The 14,763-nt window shown below is 32.6% G+C and overlaps 1 protein-coding gene across 1 annotated transcript; it reads right to left on the reverse strand.

Moving 5' to 3' along the window:
- Positions 1-1,195: 1,195 nt before the first annotated feature.
- On the reverse strand, positions 1,196-5,029 carry LOC120074521 (fructokinase-like 2, chloroplastic). Its single transcript, XM_039027675.1, has 5 exons — positions 4,791-5,029; positions 3,810-4,141; positions 3,051-3,694; positions 2,065-2,536; positions 1,196-1,737 (listed from the first exon to the last, which is right to left on the reverse strand). The coding sequence occupies exons 1-5, from the start codon at positions 4,832-4,834 to the stop codon at positions 1,514-1,516; spliced, it is 1,716 nt and encodes a 571-aa protein (XP_038883603.1). The 5' UTR covers positions 4,835-5,029; the 3' UTR covers positions 1,196-1,513.
- Positions 5,030-14,763: the final 9,734 nt, after the last annotated feature.

Raw genomic sequence — 14,763 nt, forward strand, 5'->3', positions numbered from 1 at the left:
ATCAATATGAAATAGTAATCAGACAACGATTAGATAGTAACGGATAACATTGGCAATCAGATGACAATTAGATGCAATCACGCATTTTTAACTATATTTTTTAAAATAAAAAACACAACACACAAATATCAAACATGCTGGTTTTTTGTTTTGAAAAAAAAAACAGAAAACTAAAAACAATTACCAAATATGGTTTGGTTTTTTGTTTTTTAAAAACAGAAAACCAAAAATAGTTATCATATATATGATTTTTGTTCTTTAAAAATTAAATGGTTATCAAACGGTGTCTAAATCTATAGCAATGAAAATTTTGCTCATCCTCATAATCAAAGGTTATTGTGGTAAGTTAGGAAGGTTATCTCCATGATGGTATGATTGAAGACAATATTTCCAAGCATTGAGAAGGGATTTAGATTTTGGGACTTTGTGTGGGATTTTGTAGAAGTGTATACTTTAGGTCAAAGGTTTATGTTGTTTAGAAAACTCTTGTAAAAATTGGTTAGATGAAAGAGAACCTTCTATGTAGCTTTTGTGTTATCTTAACAAGTTTTTTTGTTTCCAAAATCCAACTAGTCATCATTAATAAAGATCTAAATTGATGATGGTAATAGATAGCAATTTTTTTATCATATTTGCAAATTATAATATATCACACAAATAAATAAATGGTAAACATGCAATTTAGGTAATGTATCAATGACAGACTTCTATCATCAATAAATCATTTTAGTAGTCTATCACTGACGAACAATTTTTTTTTATCTATTACTGATAGACCATTCTATGTCTATCATCTATTGCTTATCAAGCATATTTATGTATATTGTTGATAAACATATATATTATGGATAGACCCCATCAATATGTCCATTAGTGATGACTTTTTATTCCTAACAGATCATTATATTTATGTTTACACACTAAGCTGACTGACTAAAACCGACCAAGTCGGTTGATCTAATGGTATAAGTCGATGGGAGTCATGGGAATCAATTTAGTGCATTTGCAAAACTGACGATTGGTCGGTGCGCCCAAAAAAGACTCGAACTGATTAAAAAAAACCTACAACGCACACAGTGGCAGTCCACGTCATTTCATTGACTTCGAAACACCATTTGGTCTTCCCAATTCTTCATTTCATGATCATATTTTAAAAAATAAAATAAAAATCTAACTAGCAACAAGAAGACTGCCCTTTTGAAAAAAGACGGGCCCACTCAATGCAACAGACCTGGGTTTGTTTTATAAGGTCTGTCTTGTCAAGAAAAGGTACAAGACTAGCTTTTTTTCTTATCCATAGACCATATTAAAAGAATTGGTCTTATAAACACCCTGGGAACAGAACATCTCACAGCCTAGAGTACAAAATTTCTATTGCAATAAAGCTACATCATAGCTAAGTCAAATGGGAAAAGACATAATTTCTCGTAGCAGTTGATGATAAGAAAATGAAAACCTCTGTTCTGTGGCATACAACATATAATCTACATCCCTCAGTGGCAAAAAAACAAAGTTAACTTACAGTAGCAACTGTGCGGAATTCCACTTCTGATATAGACCGTATGCCATTTTCGTCAGCGGTCACTTCCTCTGTGTCATCATTAGGAGGATAGCCACGTATTCGTCCAAGTAACCATTGGTCGATTACGCCACAATTGATTGCATACTTTATTGAGTGTTCTAAGTATCCCTTGTCAGTAATCAGATGGGGCTGAACTGATAACATTCTCATTAGAGCTGCAATGAAGCAAGGTTAGAAAAAATCATAAAGAGATGTTTGAGAGTGATTCTAAAATTGTTAAAATCACTTTAATCATTTTCTAAAATCACTCTAAAATATGTTTGTTTTAATAATATGAAAATTGCATTTAAAAGTGTAAAATCAAATATTTAATTTTGAGTGATTTAAGACATGTTTCGAACTAATTTTGAATTTGATCAAAGTGATTTTAACCATTTTAAATCACTTCCAAATATGCCCTTAAATAAGATTAACTAAGATTCAGCTCATCATCACTTCGATTCATAATTAAACAGAAAAAGCACATATATAAGAATGTTTACCTGCAACGATGCCATCTCCTGATGCTGACATATCAGAAGTGAAAGGGGTAACTGGGGCATCCTCCATTCCAAGAATAGAACCATCATGCTCCTCTGTATAGTAGTGTATTTTAGAAGTTCCATTAGTCACAAACAAGACCTTGAGATTCTCATGCCAAAGTGGCTTAATAACTTCTGGTTCATAGTGGACAAATTTTGAACTATCATTGTTTCTGGTGTCAAATTCCTCTGATGGCTGGATCCCACAAAGGAACTCAAGCTCTTGCTTCGTGACCTCAATAATATCTGCAAGATTCCATACTTGCTGTATGAACTCTTTTGTTTCATCAGACGAGTGCCAGAGAGGTAAAGGAAGGTTCAAATCGTAAAAAATGACGCCCCCCAACTTTCTGGCTATTTTAATGGCTTTCATTGTAGTTGATCTCATATTTTGATCAAGGAGGGAATGTGTGCCGAAGTAAAACATTTTAGCCTGCAAAACAGGATGTAAAAGGTAAAGTAGAACATATGAGTTCATAATCAAGCCATATTAGTGAGAGAGATAGAGAGAGAGTATCTAAGATAACCTTGAGATTAAGCTGATTTAAGGTAACTACTACATGAGTATAAAACTACAAAGCTTTAGCACTAGTAGTATCTTTTTTTTTCCCTTTATTTTCTTATCCCAATGCTCACCCTCAAAGCTCCAGAGATAGTTGAGAGTGATTTGTTAGGTATAAACACGGAATTCATGTTTAATATCCATAATATAATACTAGATTGTGCATGAGGAATACATTCTACATGAACAATATCAGAACATTGGCCAAAACACTTGACAACTATTAAATTAAAACGCTCAATGTATAATGTGCACAGAGCCCACAGATCTTTTCAAAAATCACTTGTAATCTCCATATTTTCTAAAATCTGACACATTTCATGGAAACAAAGGAATATTCAGTTAAGCATTTTCTTTGTAATACAATGAACTTTGTATCTTTTACCTCCTTTAACACATCTATGTTGATCTCTGACTTTGACAAAGAATCCTCTGCACTAGATTTGATGCAAGTCATTTTCAAGCGACCCCTCTTGCCAATTTTCATCTGTGACATAGCTGTTGCCCGCTTACTGTCAACCCGAACTGATCGAGTCTGAACATTGTTCACATTCATATAATACAACATGGCCTGACCATAGTCATCATCCCCAAGTTTTCCCATAAAAGCTACTTTTCCACCTAAGCTTGAAAGCGCAATTGCAACACTTCCTGCAGAACCTCCAGGTGCCCTAACAAACTTTTCTGGGGCCCATAATGCATCTTTCATTCTGTCCTGAATTTCATAATCGAGAAGTCTGTTTGCTGGCCTTCCTGAAGGCACAAAAGCATGGTGTGCAGCTCCAAAGCAACAAACAAGAGGAGGCCAACTGTATGTGACACTTACATCATCTCCCTCATCAATACCGATATCCAATTCCTCATCACTTCCATCAACATCATTCCCAATGAGTAAGGAATTTTCACCATCACTAATTTCTGATTTACTAAACTGAAGGTCTACACTAGTATCCTTCTTCTTTGACTTCCTCCCTCGCCTTGTCTTCGTCTCAGGTTTATTGCCCTCCACGCTAGTTGAGGTCGATGCAGCTATGAATTCAATTATTGGTTCAGCACTTACAAGATATAAAAAGGAATGAATAAGCTCAATGGCACACACCGTTAGCATAAATGTTGGATAAAAGAGTACATGGGAATAAAATACCTTTGCTTCGAGACATTCTCGAGGTCGGCTTAGAATCTTCAACAGAAACAATGCTTTCCTCAACTTCGGTCTCATTCATTGAAGATACTAATTCACTTTTTAGGTCCAGAGTATCTTCTGACGTTTTCTTTCTAGTCCTTTTGGTGGTGCGTCTAGGTGTTTTAGTCTTCTTTTTTGCGATCTCCTCGTCATTGAGTCCCTCTTGAGCTAAGCTTTCTGAAATTTTCTTCTTAGAAATAGCTGTAACAGCCCACTTATTATGTAGTCTAAGATCCTGATGTTGGTTTAAGTTGAGGGATGGGTAGTACCGAATTGACCAACTTGACTCGCATCTGCATCATTCAAGAGACTCATACATGATATCAAAGCTATATTTGGAAAGGGCTGTTGAAGAGTAACATAAAAAGTACGTCCAGAGAAGTCATAAGCACCTTAAATGCTTCGTGAGAAGGCACATGTAGAATGATTTTGTCTAAAATGCTTCAACTAAAAGCCTTTCAAAGGTACTTTTAAGGATCTAGAACTAATGTTACTAAGGGCCTGGTTGGATAAGCATTTAGAAAGTAATTTCCAAAGAGCATTTTTAAGTGCTTTTAAAATTTTCATAAACATTTTTAACTTGGTAACTAAAACATGGTGGAAATTTTGGGAAAGAAAAAGAAGTTTGAATTGGGTTAAAATATTTGTCACTGTCCCAAAGAAACTCATATCAAACCCACCTAAACTTAACAAACTATGATAATTCAAAGCAAGTTAAGCTAAACATTCCTACATTTCCAAATCCACAACAGTATGCAAACAAAGTTAAACCCAGGTGAGAATGCAATTCTTAACTTTTCCCGCCCCCAATTTCTGTCTATGAGAATTAACAAGCAACCTAAACTAGCATCTGGGTAATGCTAAAATATATCATATTTACGTTTTGGGGGATTTTGAAAAGTTAAAAGATGAAGCAAGTTGAGGAAGGAGAAAATAGAGAACCTGGGAATAAGAAGAAGCTGAGAAAAAGAAGAAGCCATAAACATGAGTTGGGATTCCTTCAGAGGTGGAAGGTTGGTGAATTCAGCTCCCCATGGACGCCTCTCTTAGTCCTTAGGCACGAGAGAAAAGAGGGCGAACGAGGGTTTAGGAGTGGGAGAGAGATTTTTGTCAGTCTTATTACTCAATATGGATCAGCAGGAGGATGGTGAGGATGGTGAGGATGGGGCCTTCATCAAAACGGTGCGCTTCGAACACGTAAGTTGAATCCAAAACCCAACGTTCGTCCGTTTTCTTTCTACTAATCGATAAATCTATACTATCTCAAAGGATTATGGAAAATTTTTAATTTTCCCTTTTGCCCTACATGATTATCTTAAGTAATTTCATATTTATTAAATCATTAAATAATTTTTTTCTCCAAATTTGAACATCACATGTAAAAATTAATAAGCAAAAAATATAATAGGATTCTATTGTTGGAAATTTAAAAACATCACATTTTATCCTTATTTTTTAACAATTAATTTTTTTTTTAAAAAAAACAGATATGATACTATTTTTGGTGAATTTAAAAGATCACGTGTTTTTTTACCATCACATATAAAAGAACAAAAGTATAAAAAAAAAAAAAAAATCAAAATTTATACACGTAATTTTTTTTAAAAAAAATTAAAAGTTCATACTATTTTTGACAAATTAAAAGAGATTACATTTTATTCCTATTTTTTTAACGTAAGAAAAAAATCAAATTTTATCTGACAATCTATTTATATCTCATGCTATATCACATTAATATAAAATAAAATCTAATTATTATTTGAAATCTATTTTTTTTTTTATATAAATAGCTTAAGTCAACCTCTTATTTTGCATAAGGATCTCATCTCTTTTTTTCCCTTGATTTTGTTAACCCGCTCTCCTATCTTTCTTTTTCTTTTTCTTTTTTTTTTTTTCCTTTTTTCTTTTTTAGAAATTTTGTTATAACATTCCATGTTTTATTTTAATAGTAACATCTTTTCTTTTGTGTTCTTCTTTAAGAAGATTTTAATAATTATGTTTCAAGTATCTTCTATGTCTAAAGAAATTTCATCTCTCTCACTCTTTTTTTTTTTTTTTAATATATGCCCTCTTTTCCAATATAATGTTTGTCACTTTTGAATTTTCTAAAAATATATAGAATGATTTAATATATGTTTTTTATATGTTATTGTAGCTTTTTTTATACATGTAAATTTACCTACTTATCCTAAAATATTAAAAAGGGCGAAGTAGAAGACCATGTTTGTAGGATTCAACTAGGTTCGAGCAATTTAGAGATATGTGCTTTGATAGTTTTTTCTTTTTTTTTTTTTTTGTTTTTAATTTTTGTAAATATACACTCATTGGTTTAGGGGTTATAATCATTTTTTTTTTAAAAATTTAAATGCTTTTGTATTTCTTTTTCTCTTTTCATAAAATTTTGAAATACAGTTTAAAATCAAGAAGAAATTTGCAAATCAAAGTATATTTACGCCTTTTGGGTTTTGATAGAAAAATCTAATATATTTTTAAAGGGCTAGTTGAATAAATAGAATTCAAGCTCAAAATAATAGAATATGTAATACGAGGATAAAATAATTGTATATATAATTCAAAAAATGGTAAAAGACTAAAAAATTCATGCCTAGCCATCATTTTGTTCGCTTCTTCCCGGTTTTCTCAAATTAAAAGCTATCACTAATAGCAGCTATTAGTGATAACCACTGATAGCTGTTATCACTGATAGCTTCTATCAAATGCTATCGATGATAGTTGCTATTAACGATAGCTTTCAATTAGAGAAAAATTAATACAATATTGAAATATTAGTTTTTAATTTGCTATCAATTATCAGTAGCTATCATTGATTCACTTTCATCAATTGAAATCAACGTTGAAATATTACTACTTAAGGCTATTAGTGGCTATCAAGGATAGATTTATAAATAATGATCAACTTTGAAAGAAGACCAACAACTTTGATTACCATAGTAGTTATTACAAATAATCTTTTATCATGATTATCACTGATAGCAGCTATCAGCCGTTATCACTGATAGACTTTTGTTACTTAGAATCAACCTTGAAATATTAACACTTAAGGCTATCAATGATAGACTTCTATAACTGGTTATCACCTTTGAAAGAAACTCGATATATAGATATCACTTAAGTTTTATCACTGATATCACTAACATTACTCATATTGTGGGTATCGGTGATAGCTTCTTTCACTGATAACATCACTGATAAGATGCTATCAATGATCTCACTGATATCATGCTATCAGAGATAGTTCTCTATCACCGATAACGTGTTATCGGGTAGCTTCTATCATCGATAACATACTATTAGTATTAGCTTCTATCACTGGTAACATGCTATCAGTAGCAGCTTCTATCAATCATAGCCACTGAACACCTTTTTGCCCATTTCTTGTCCTTCCTAAACATTTATAAGTCCCTTTTCTTTTCGATGATAGCTTTTATCACTGATAAACATGCTATTAGTGATAACTTCTAGGCATTCCACTTACATTTTAGTTTAAGATTCAACTTTATTAATTAAATTCACTAAGTTGGCTATCAATGATAGATTTCTATAAGTGGCTATTAACTATGAAAATATAATCAAAGATTAAACTATCAATGATAGAAAATATTAATGGCTATCACTGATAGACTTTCATTTGCTATTTATATTTATTATTTGTTATAATAATCAAACTTGATGATTGACTTGTTGGTGTTAAGTCACTTATGAATTGAGTACTTTCAAGTCCTGGGTATGAAAGAAGCAAAAATCGGATAAAGGAAAGAATAAAATAAAAAAAAAGGAAGAAGCAAAAACTGAGAAAGAAAAGAAAATGAAAAAATGAAAAAAGTGAGGGAAGTAGGGTTGGCAAAAAGACCCGACGGGGTGGGTGCCTCCGTTCGGGCCGGGGATTCCCTAGTTTAACCAGGGATGGGGTCAAATCGGGGAATTTATTCGGGGCCTCGTCTGGGGACGGGGTGGGGATGAGGACAGTATCCCCGCCTCGACCCCGACTCCGACCCAAAATTAATTCTCGACCCCGAATTTATATATATATATTTTTATCCCCTCCCCAGTTCTCTCTCGCTCTCTGCAATCTACAACAAAACATCCCTCCCCTCTCGTTCATCCTTCCCCTCCATTGAAGTCTGCCACGAATGGGGCCCGTGGTGATCCCGTTTCCCCGACGGGGAATCCCGCCCCCATCCCCGCCTTCAAATGGCGGGGACGGAGTGGGGATGGGGGACAATTTCCCCTACGGGGCTAGGGGCGGGGACGCCCTCCTGCCCCGCCCCCAGCCCCTTGCTAACTCTAGAGGGTAGAAGCAAAAATCGAAGAAGAGAAAGAAAATAAAAAGACTAAAAAAAAGTGTACAACAAGATAAGACAAGAGAGGGCGAAATTGAAAATTTTTAAAAAAAATTCAAAACTTGACTAGTTAATTCATCCATATTTACAAATATTTTAAAGATGTAATATATTTTTAGATTTTTCTCTTATTTTACTATGTATTATAAATATCTATTTTTAAATTAAAATTTTAAAAATTATAATTAGAAAATAATCCAATCATCTTCTTTTTCAACCACGTAGAAAATTATTACAAAGTTTTATGCACAAATTAAAAAAAATTAATATTTTAGTTCAAATTAAATAATAGAACATTCAAATCAATTAAAAAATTAATATAGATAAGATTATCATGAAATAAAAAAATAATAATTTAAATTAAATTTTAAAATTTAAAGAATAATCAAAACATCCGATCTAATTAAATAAAAGAATAGAAAAATGTTTTGATTTAAGTTGAAGTTTAGAATTGAGTTAATCAAATCATCCCATAAAAAATTAAAAATAAAAAATTATCACGAAAGTCGTTTTTTTTATAAAAAAAAATTGGTTAAATCAATTTTAAATTAATAAGATAATCAAATCACCAAAATCAAAGTTTAAAAACACAATAATAAGAGACAATTATTATGAAATTTTAAGCAAAAAAATATTTTTATTTAATTTAATCTTAAAAGTAAGATGATAATCAAATCATCCAATAAAAAAGTATTTAAAAAAAACAAAAGATTATCCCAAAATGAAAAAAAAAAATCTTGGTTTAAATCATTGAGATTAAAAGATCATCAAATCATAAAATCATCCGAATCAAAATCAGAATAGAAAAAAAAATTAATTAAGAGATAGTTATCACTTTAAAAAATACTATAAAGAAAAATATCAAAACCATCCATGATTTTATCTAATTAGTTGATTCAATAAATTTCAATACTAGTTAACATTTAATTATGTACATATATTTTTCTTCAAATTCAATATGTATTTGGTTGTTTTACTAATATTGAGTGATTTATTGTAATTATAAAAATTAAATTATTTGTAACCGGTTATAAAATCTTGATTTTTATTATTTTTTGCAATCATTTTTAAATTTATTGTTTAATCTCCACATATTTTTTATTGAAAAAATTATTGACATCACATTAACCAAAAAGACTTGCCCCTTTTATCTGATGGTTAAATGAATATATGCCGTTTTTATTTTAATTATAAAGATTAAACCATTTGTAATACCTTCTATTCATCATTTTAAATTCTTAGTTTTTATGTTTTTAATCATTTTTAGATTTATTTTTCAATCTTCACATTATTTTTTTTATCAACCACCACATTAATCAAATAAAATCAAATTAGTATTTGAAATCTAAATTAGCTAAATTATGTCCTCAATTTTCTATCAATTGTCTCATCTTCCTTTTATTCATAAATTAAAGTTATTATTAAAATCTTATAATTAAGTTCTTTTTCTAAACTTTACACAACACGTTGATTGCACATAGTATCAAACTAGTTAAAATAAAGGGAAATTGAACACATATCGGAAAATTTTCCCTTTTTTTGAAGATTTTACTAAGATATTGTTATGTTTTTTACCTTGAATGAAATAGTGATGGCTTGATATATATACTTAGAAAGAATGATAAATGAAATAATTTAAATATTATAACTAATTTGGGCTACGTGGAACAATACCATTGGATAAAGAATAATAGTCTGAAAACAACAAATCCTTCTAGAACTCTTATTCGGAGTCTGCTCAGTTGGCTCCACATCAGTTGTCGCATGATGATGAGTCATGTATTTGATCACTCTATTTAATGATTATTATCCTCAATATCCCCCTCAAATGAGAGGATAAGGAAACTAGTCCGAGTTTATTTCTCAAGTAGGAGAACTAGTTCGAGTTTATTTCTCAAGTTGTTCATTGGAAAGCACATAACGAACCTTGAAAAGAGCTTGAAGAGCTTGGTCATGAACATAATTCACATCAATCTCGATGTGCTTAGTACTAACATGGAAAACTGGATTTGCAGTTAATGCTACTGTTCCCAAGTTATCGCACCAAAGCACTATAAAGGAAAGCTAACCTTAAAGAACAAGTTTCAAATTCAAGTGATTTCAATAGAGGCTTGAGCTAATGCACAATATTTTGATTCAATACTAGAGCGAGCCATTGTTGCTTGTTTCCTTGAGGACCAAGAAATGAGAGAGGTACCTAAGAATACACAGTAAGCAGCCGTGGATTTATGATTATCCACACTAGTTGCCCAATCCACATAAGAAAAACACTAGCTTCCCAGAGGTACGTAACTACTCTCCCCCCTAATGTAGAACCTTATGTACCCAAGGCATTATTTCTTAGTAGATTAGCAAGACCTAAGGTAGAAGAAGCCGATTTAGAGCTAATTGGAATGTTTAAAAGGGTACAAATTAATATCCCTTTGCTAAATTCTATTCAACAAATACCTGGGTATGCTAAATTCTCAAAAGACTTGTGTACTAAGAAAAGAAAAGGGAAGGAAGAGGAGAGAGTAACTATTAGCAAGAATGTGTCTGCATCGTTAAAAAAGGACATGCCTTAGAAATGTAGAGACCCGAGAATGTTTACCTTGCCATGCAAAATAGAAGATAGAATTATCACTTATGCCATGCTAGACCTAGGTGCATCAATAAATGTCATGCCTTTTCATGTTCATGAAGCTCTTAAATTGAATGGCCTACAAAAGATGAATGTTTGCATACAACTAGCCGATAGGTCATACATACAACCTCTAGGTATAGTAGAGGATTTTTTTGGTAAGAGTTGGAGAATTAATCTTTCCCGTTGATTTTTGCATTTTAAAAATATATGAACCATACTCTACTTCATCCTCTAATATTTTACTTGCTAGACCCTTCATGAAAACTGCAAAAACTAGAATTGACGTAGATAAAGAGTCTTTATCAGTAGAATTTGATGGAGAGGTAAAATCCTTCAGCATTTATGACGCCATGAAATTCTCTAAGGAATATTTGTCTCTTTGTTCCATAGATACATGGGACATGTTTGATGAATTGTTGTTTTCTATTGACAAAAATTTGGATTGTTTGGTTGCCCCCTCCATTAATCTTAACGAGAATGACTCTTTGATTGACTCTTTCTTTACTTCAAATGATTTTGATTTGAATGATAATTCTTCTAATGATGTTTTTGTGGAATCTCAAGTACAAGGGATCGTGCTTAAGGCTCTCTCTTCTCACTTCAAGTATGTTTTCTTAGGAGAAGAAAAAGCCTTTCCTGTGATCATATCTAGAGAACTCACATCTTCTCAGGAATGTTCACTAGTGGAAACATTAAAGATCACAAGAAAGCAATTGGTTGGACCTTAGATGATATCAAAAGGATAAGCCCTTCCCGTTGCATGCACAAAATCGTTCTAGAGGACGGAGCTAAGGCAACTGTTCAACCTCAAAGAAGACTAAATCCAACCATGAAAGAAATTGTTCATAAGGAAATTCTCAAGCTACCTAAAGCCGAAATAATATAGCCAGTCCCAGATAGTCAATGGGTAAGACCGATAAACGTGGTACTGAAGAAAACCGGGATGATCATTGTGAAAGATGAAATAAGTGAGATGATCACAATGAGAGTGCAAAACAGTTGGAGAATGTGTATAGACTTCAGAAAACTCAACGAGGTAACAAAAAAAAGATCATTTTCCTATACCTTTTATTGACCAAATGGTTGAACGGTTAGCCAGGAAACCATATTTTTGTTTTCTTACGGTTTTTCTAGATTTCAAATACCAATAGCACAGGAAGATCAAGAAAATGCTACTTTTACTTGTACTTATGGTAAATATGCATTTAGAAGAATGTCATTTGGGCTATATAATGCCCCGGGTACGTTTCAACGATGCATGATGAGGATTTTCTTTGACTATGTAGAAAAGTGCATAGAGACTTTTATGGATGACTTCACTGTGTATGGTAATTCTTTTAAAGATTGTTTGCACAATTTGAGTTTGATTTTTAAAAGATGCATAGAAACAAATTTGGTTCTGAATTATGAAAAATGTCACTTCATGGCTTCTCACTGAATAGTCTTAGGACACTTTGTATCTTCTAAGGGCATAGAAATTGATAAATAAAAAATAAATGTCATAGCCAACCTTACCTATCCTAAAAACATTAGGGAAGTGTGCTTTTTGATTGGTAGTGTAGGGTTCTACAAGAGGTTCATTGGGGACTTTTCAAAACTTGCACTCCCTTTGTCAAGCCTACTTAAAAAGATGTCGTATTTGATTTCAATAAAGAATGCAAGGAAGCCTTTGACACACTCAAGGAGAAGTTGATATCAACTCCAATCCTTCAACCACCCCGATGGAGCTTGCCATTTGAGATCATGTGTGATGCTAGCAACCTAGCAGTAGGGGCGATATTAGGACAAAAAGTTGACAAGAAGTGCCATGTGATCTGTTTCGCATCTTGAATGCTCAATTCGTCTCAAATCAATTATTTAACAACAGAAAAAGAATTTCTTTCTATAATTTTTGCTTTGGATAAATTTTGATCTTATATTCTCGGTTTTCCAATAATTGTTTACACTTACCACTGACGGTATGCATAAGTGCACGCAATCAAAGTAATAAATCTCAAATAGGGTATTGTCCTCAGGGACCAGCGTGTGTAAAATTTTCCTAACTTAGCTATCACAATTCTTCATCAATTTTATCCAGGCAACCAAAAGATGATTTTTATCTATAACTACAGATAACAAAAATTCAGTCACGCACAAGAACAATTCAAAGAAACACAATTTCAGGGTGTTGTTTCATTTAGGGAATATAATGAACATGACATGTAATTGATTGAAATTGATAGATTGAGGCTAGAAGTTCTAAAATCAGGAAATCCTCTCTCGAGCTCAAACCATCCTAATAACTACCCACCGACTCGAATCTCTTCTATCACTTGAATAGTTACAACATTAAGACCTTCAATCATACCCCTTATTATTCTAAATTCACTCTCATGCAATTTTGAATAACAATCTAAATTATTGAGTCCAACGAATTAAATTCTCTCTCGAGACATCTAATTAACTTAAGTTCATTCAATTAGTGGCCAGTTAATCAAAAGCATTAAGTACAAACAATTTAGAAATCTATGCAAAATCAATCAATTGTAAATTCAATATTTAAAGTAATATCCCTAAAATCCATAAACACCCTAGAATAAAAGAGTTTAGTCATGCATGATTCTGATAACAGTATCAACAAACAATCATTATGACGAAACATAAATTAACAAAGAAGAACGATCTCCCCTCAATAGGTTCGAATCCCAATCACGATCTTCTTGACTCTCGCCATGAATACCGGATTGTTCTTCAACAAAACTGCACGATCAAGATCAATCTTTCTGTCACGATCAATCCAGAAACACTCTCAGATCAACTCTCAATCGAAATCTCGAGCCTTCAACCAAAAACGATCAGAATTGCTTTGTTTTGGCTCTTGTACGGACTAGAATTTAGGTAAAATCTATCAAAGTCGGCTCTCTTTTCTCTCCTCCAGACCTGGCGACGCAATGCTATTATTTATAATATGCTCGCAGCGTTGCAATGCTGCAAACCATCATTGCAATGTTAGCGTCATGCCAGCCGCGCATCAAAGTTGTAGCATTGCAACGACGCCCTGTTCCAAATTGCTCTCGGGTTTACAACGTCAGGGAGTAGCGTTGTAACGTTCTTCCAATGCTGGCTCCCCCGAATTTCCTTCCAAATTTGCCTCTTTTCTTGATCTTGGGTCCTTGGTTTCTTCCTAATTCCATAGCTAACCTGTAATTGCTCAAAATTGGAGTTTTGCACCGGGTTTTTTTTTTTTATCATTTTCGCATAAATTGCTCATGATGCTTAATGCCCTGAAATTACTCAATCAACCACGTCAAATTAAAAAAAACTAGCAATATTAGTTCTAAATTTGAAGGTAATAAAAGAACTTTTTAGATGCTTTTTATCACCCAAACTTAAAACTTTGCTAGTCCCGAGAAAAGAAAAGAAAGAAACACAAAGTAGGAGAAACAATGAATACTGAAATGAAAAGGTTCAAGGCATGCATTCTCTTATTCTGGATTCATTAGCTTCTCCACATATACAACACTCATCCACAAAAAAATTCAGACACATCCTAATCATTGAGAGTTTCTAAAGCCAAAATTTTTTATCCCTTGTGTGTGTGTGATTCTTCCTTTAATTCAAAACTCAAAAACTGACTTAAGATATTAAGCTTCATCCGTTTTCCCCCTAATCTAGCTCAAGCACCAATCATCAAGCATTACCACACTCAAGGAAGTAATTGAAAGAGTTAAACAACATGTAGCAGAAGTATCAAGGATCCATAAGCATTCTAATTTACTAATTTTGGCAAAAACTAAAGTATGCTCTTCTTAAAAAGTGGGTTTTCAGAACATACGTTTGATGAACTCTCCAAGAAAACATCTGTTCAGCTGCTGTCTTCACTTGATATCAATGTGAACCACCTCAAAGCCTTCCTTACTATGCTCTTGGAGCTTTAGGCAGAGTTATGGGA

This window comes from Benincasa hispida, chromosome 3, assembly GCF_009727055.1.
Source record: "Benincasa hispida cultivar B227 chromosome 3, ASM972705v1, whole genome shotgun sequence".
In the NCBI taxonomy this organism is placed as follows: domain Eukaryota; kingdom Viridiplantae; phylum Streptophyta; class Magnoliopsida; order Cucurbitales; family Cucurbitaceae; genus Benincasa; species Benincasa hispida.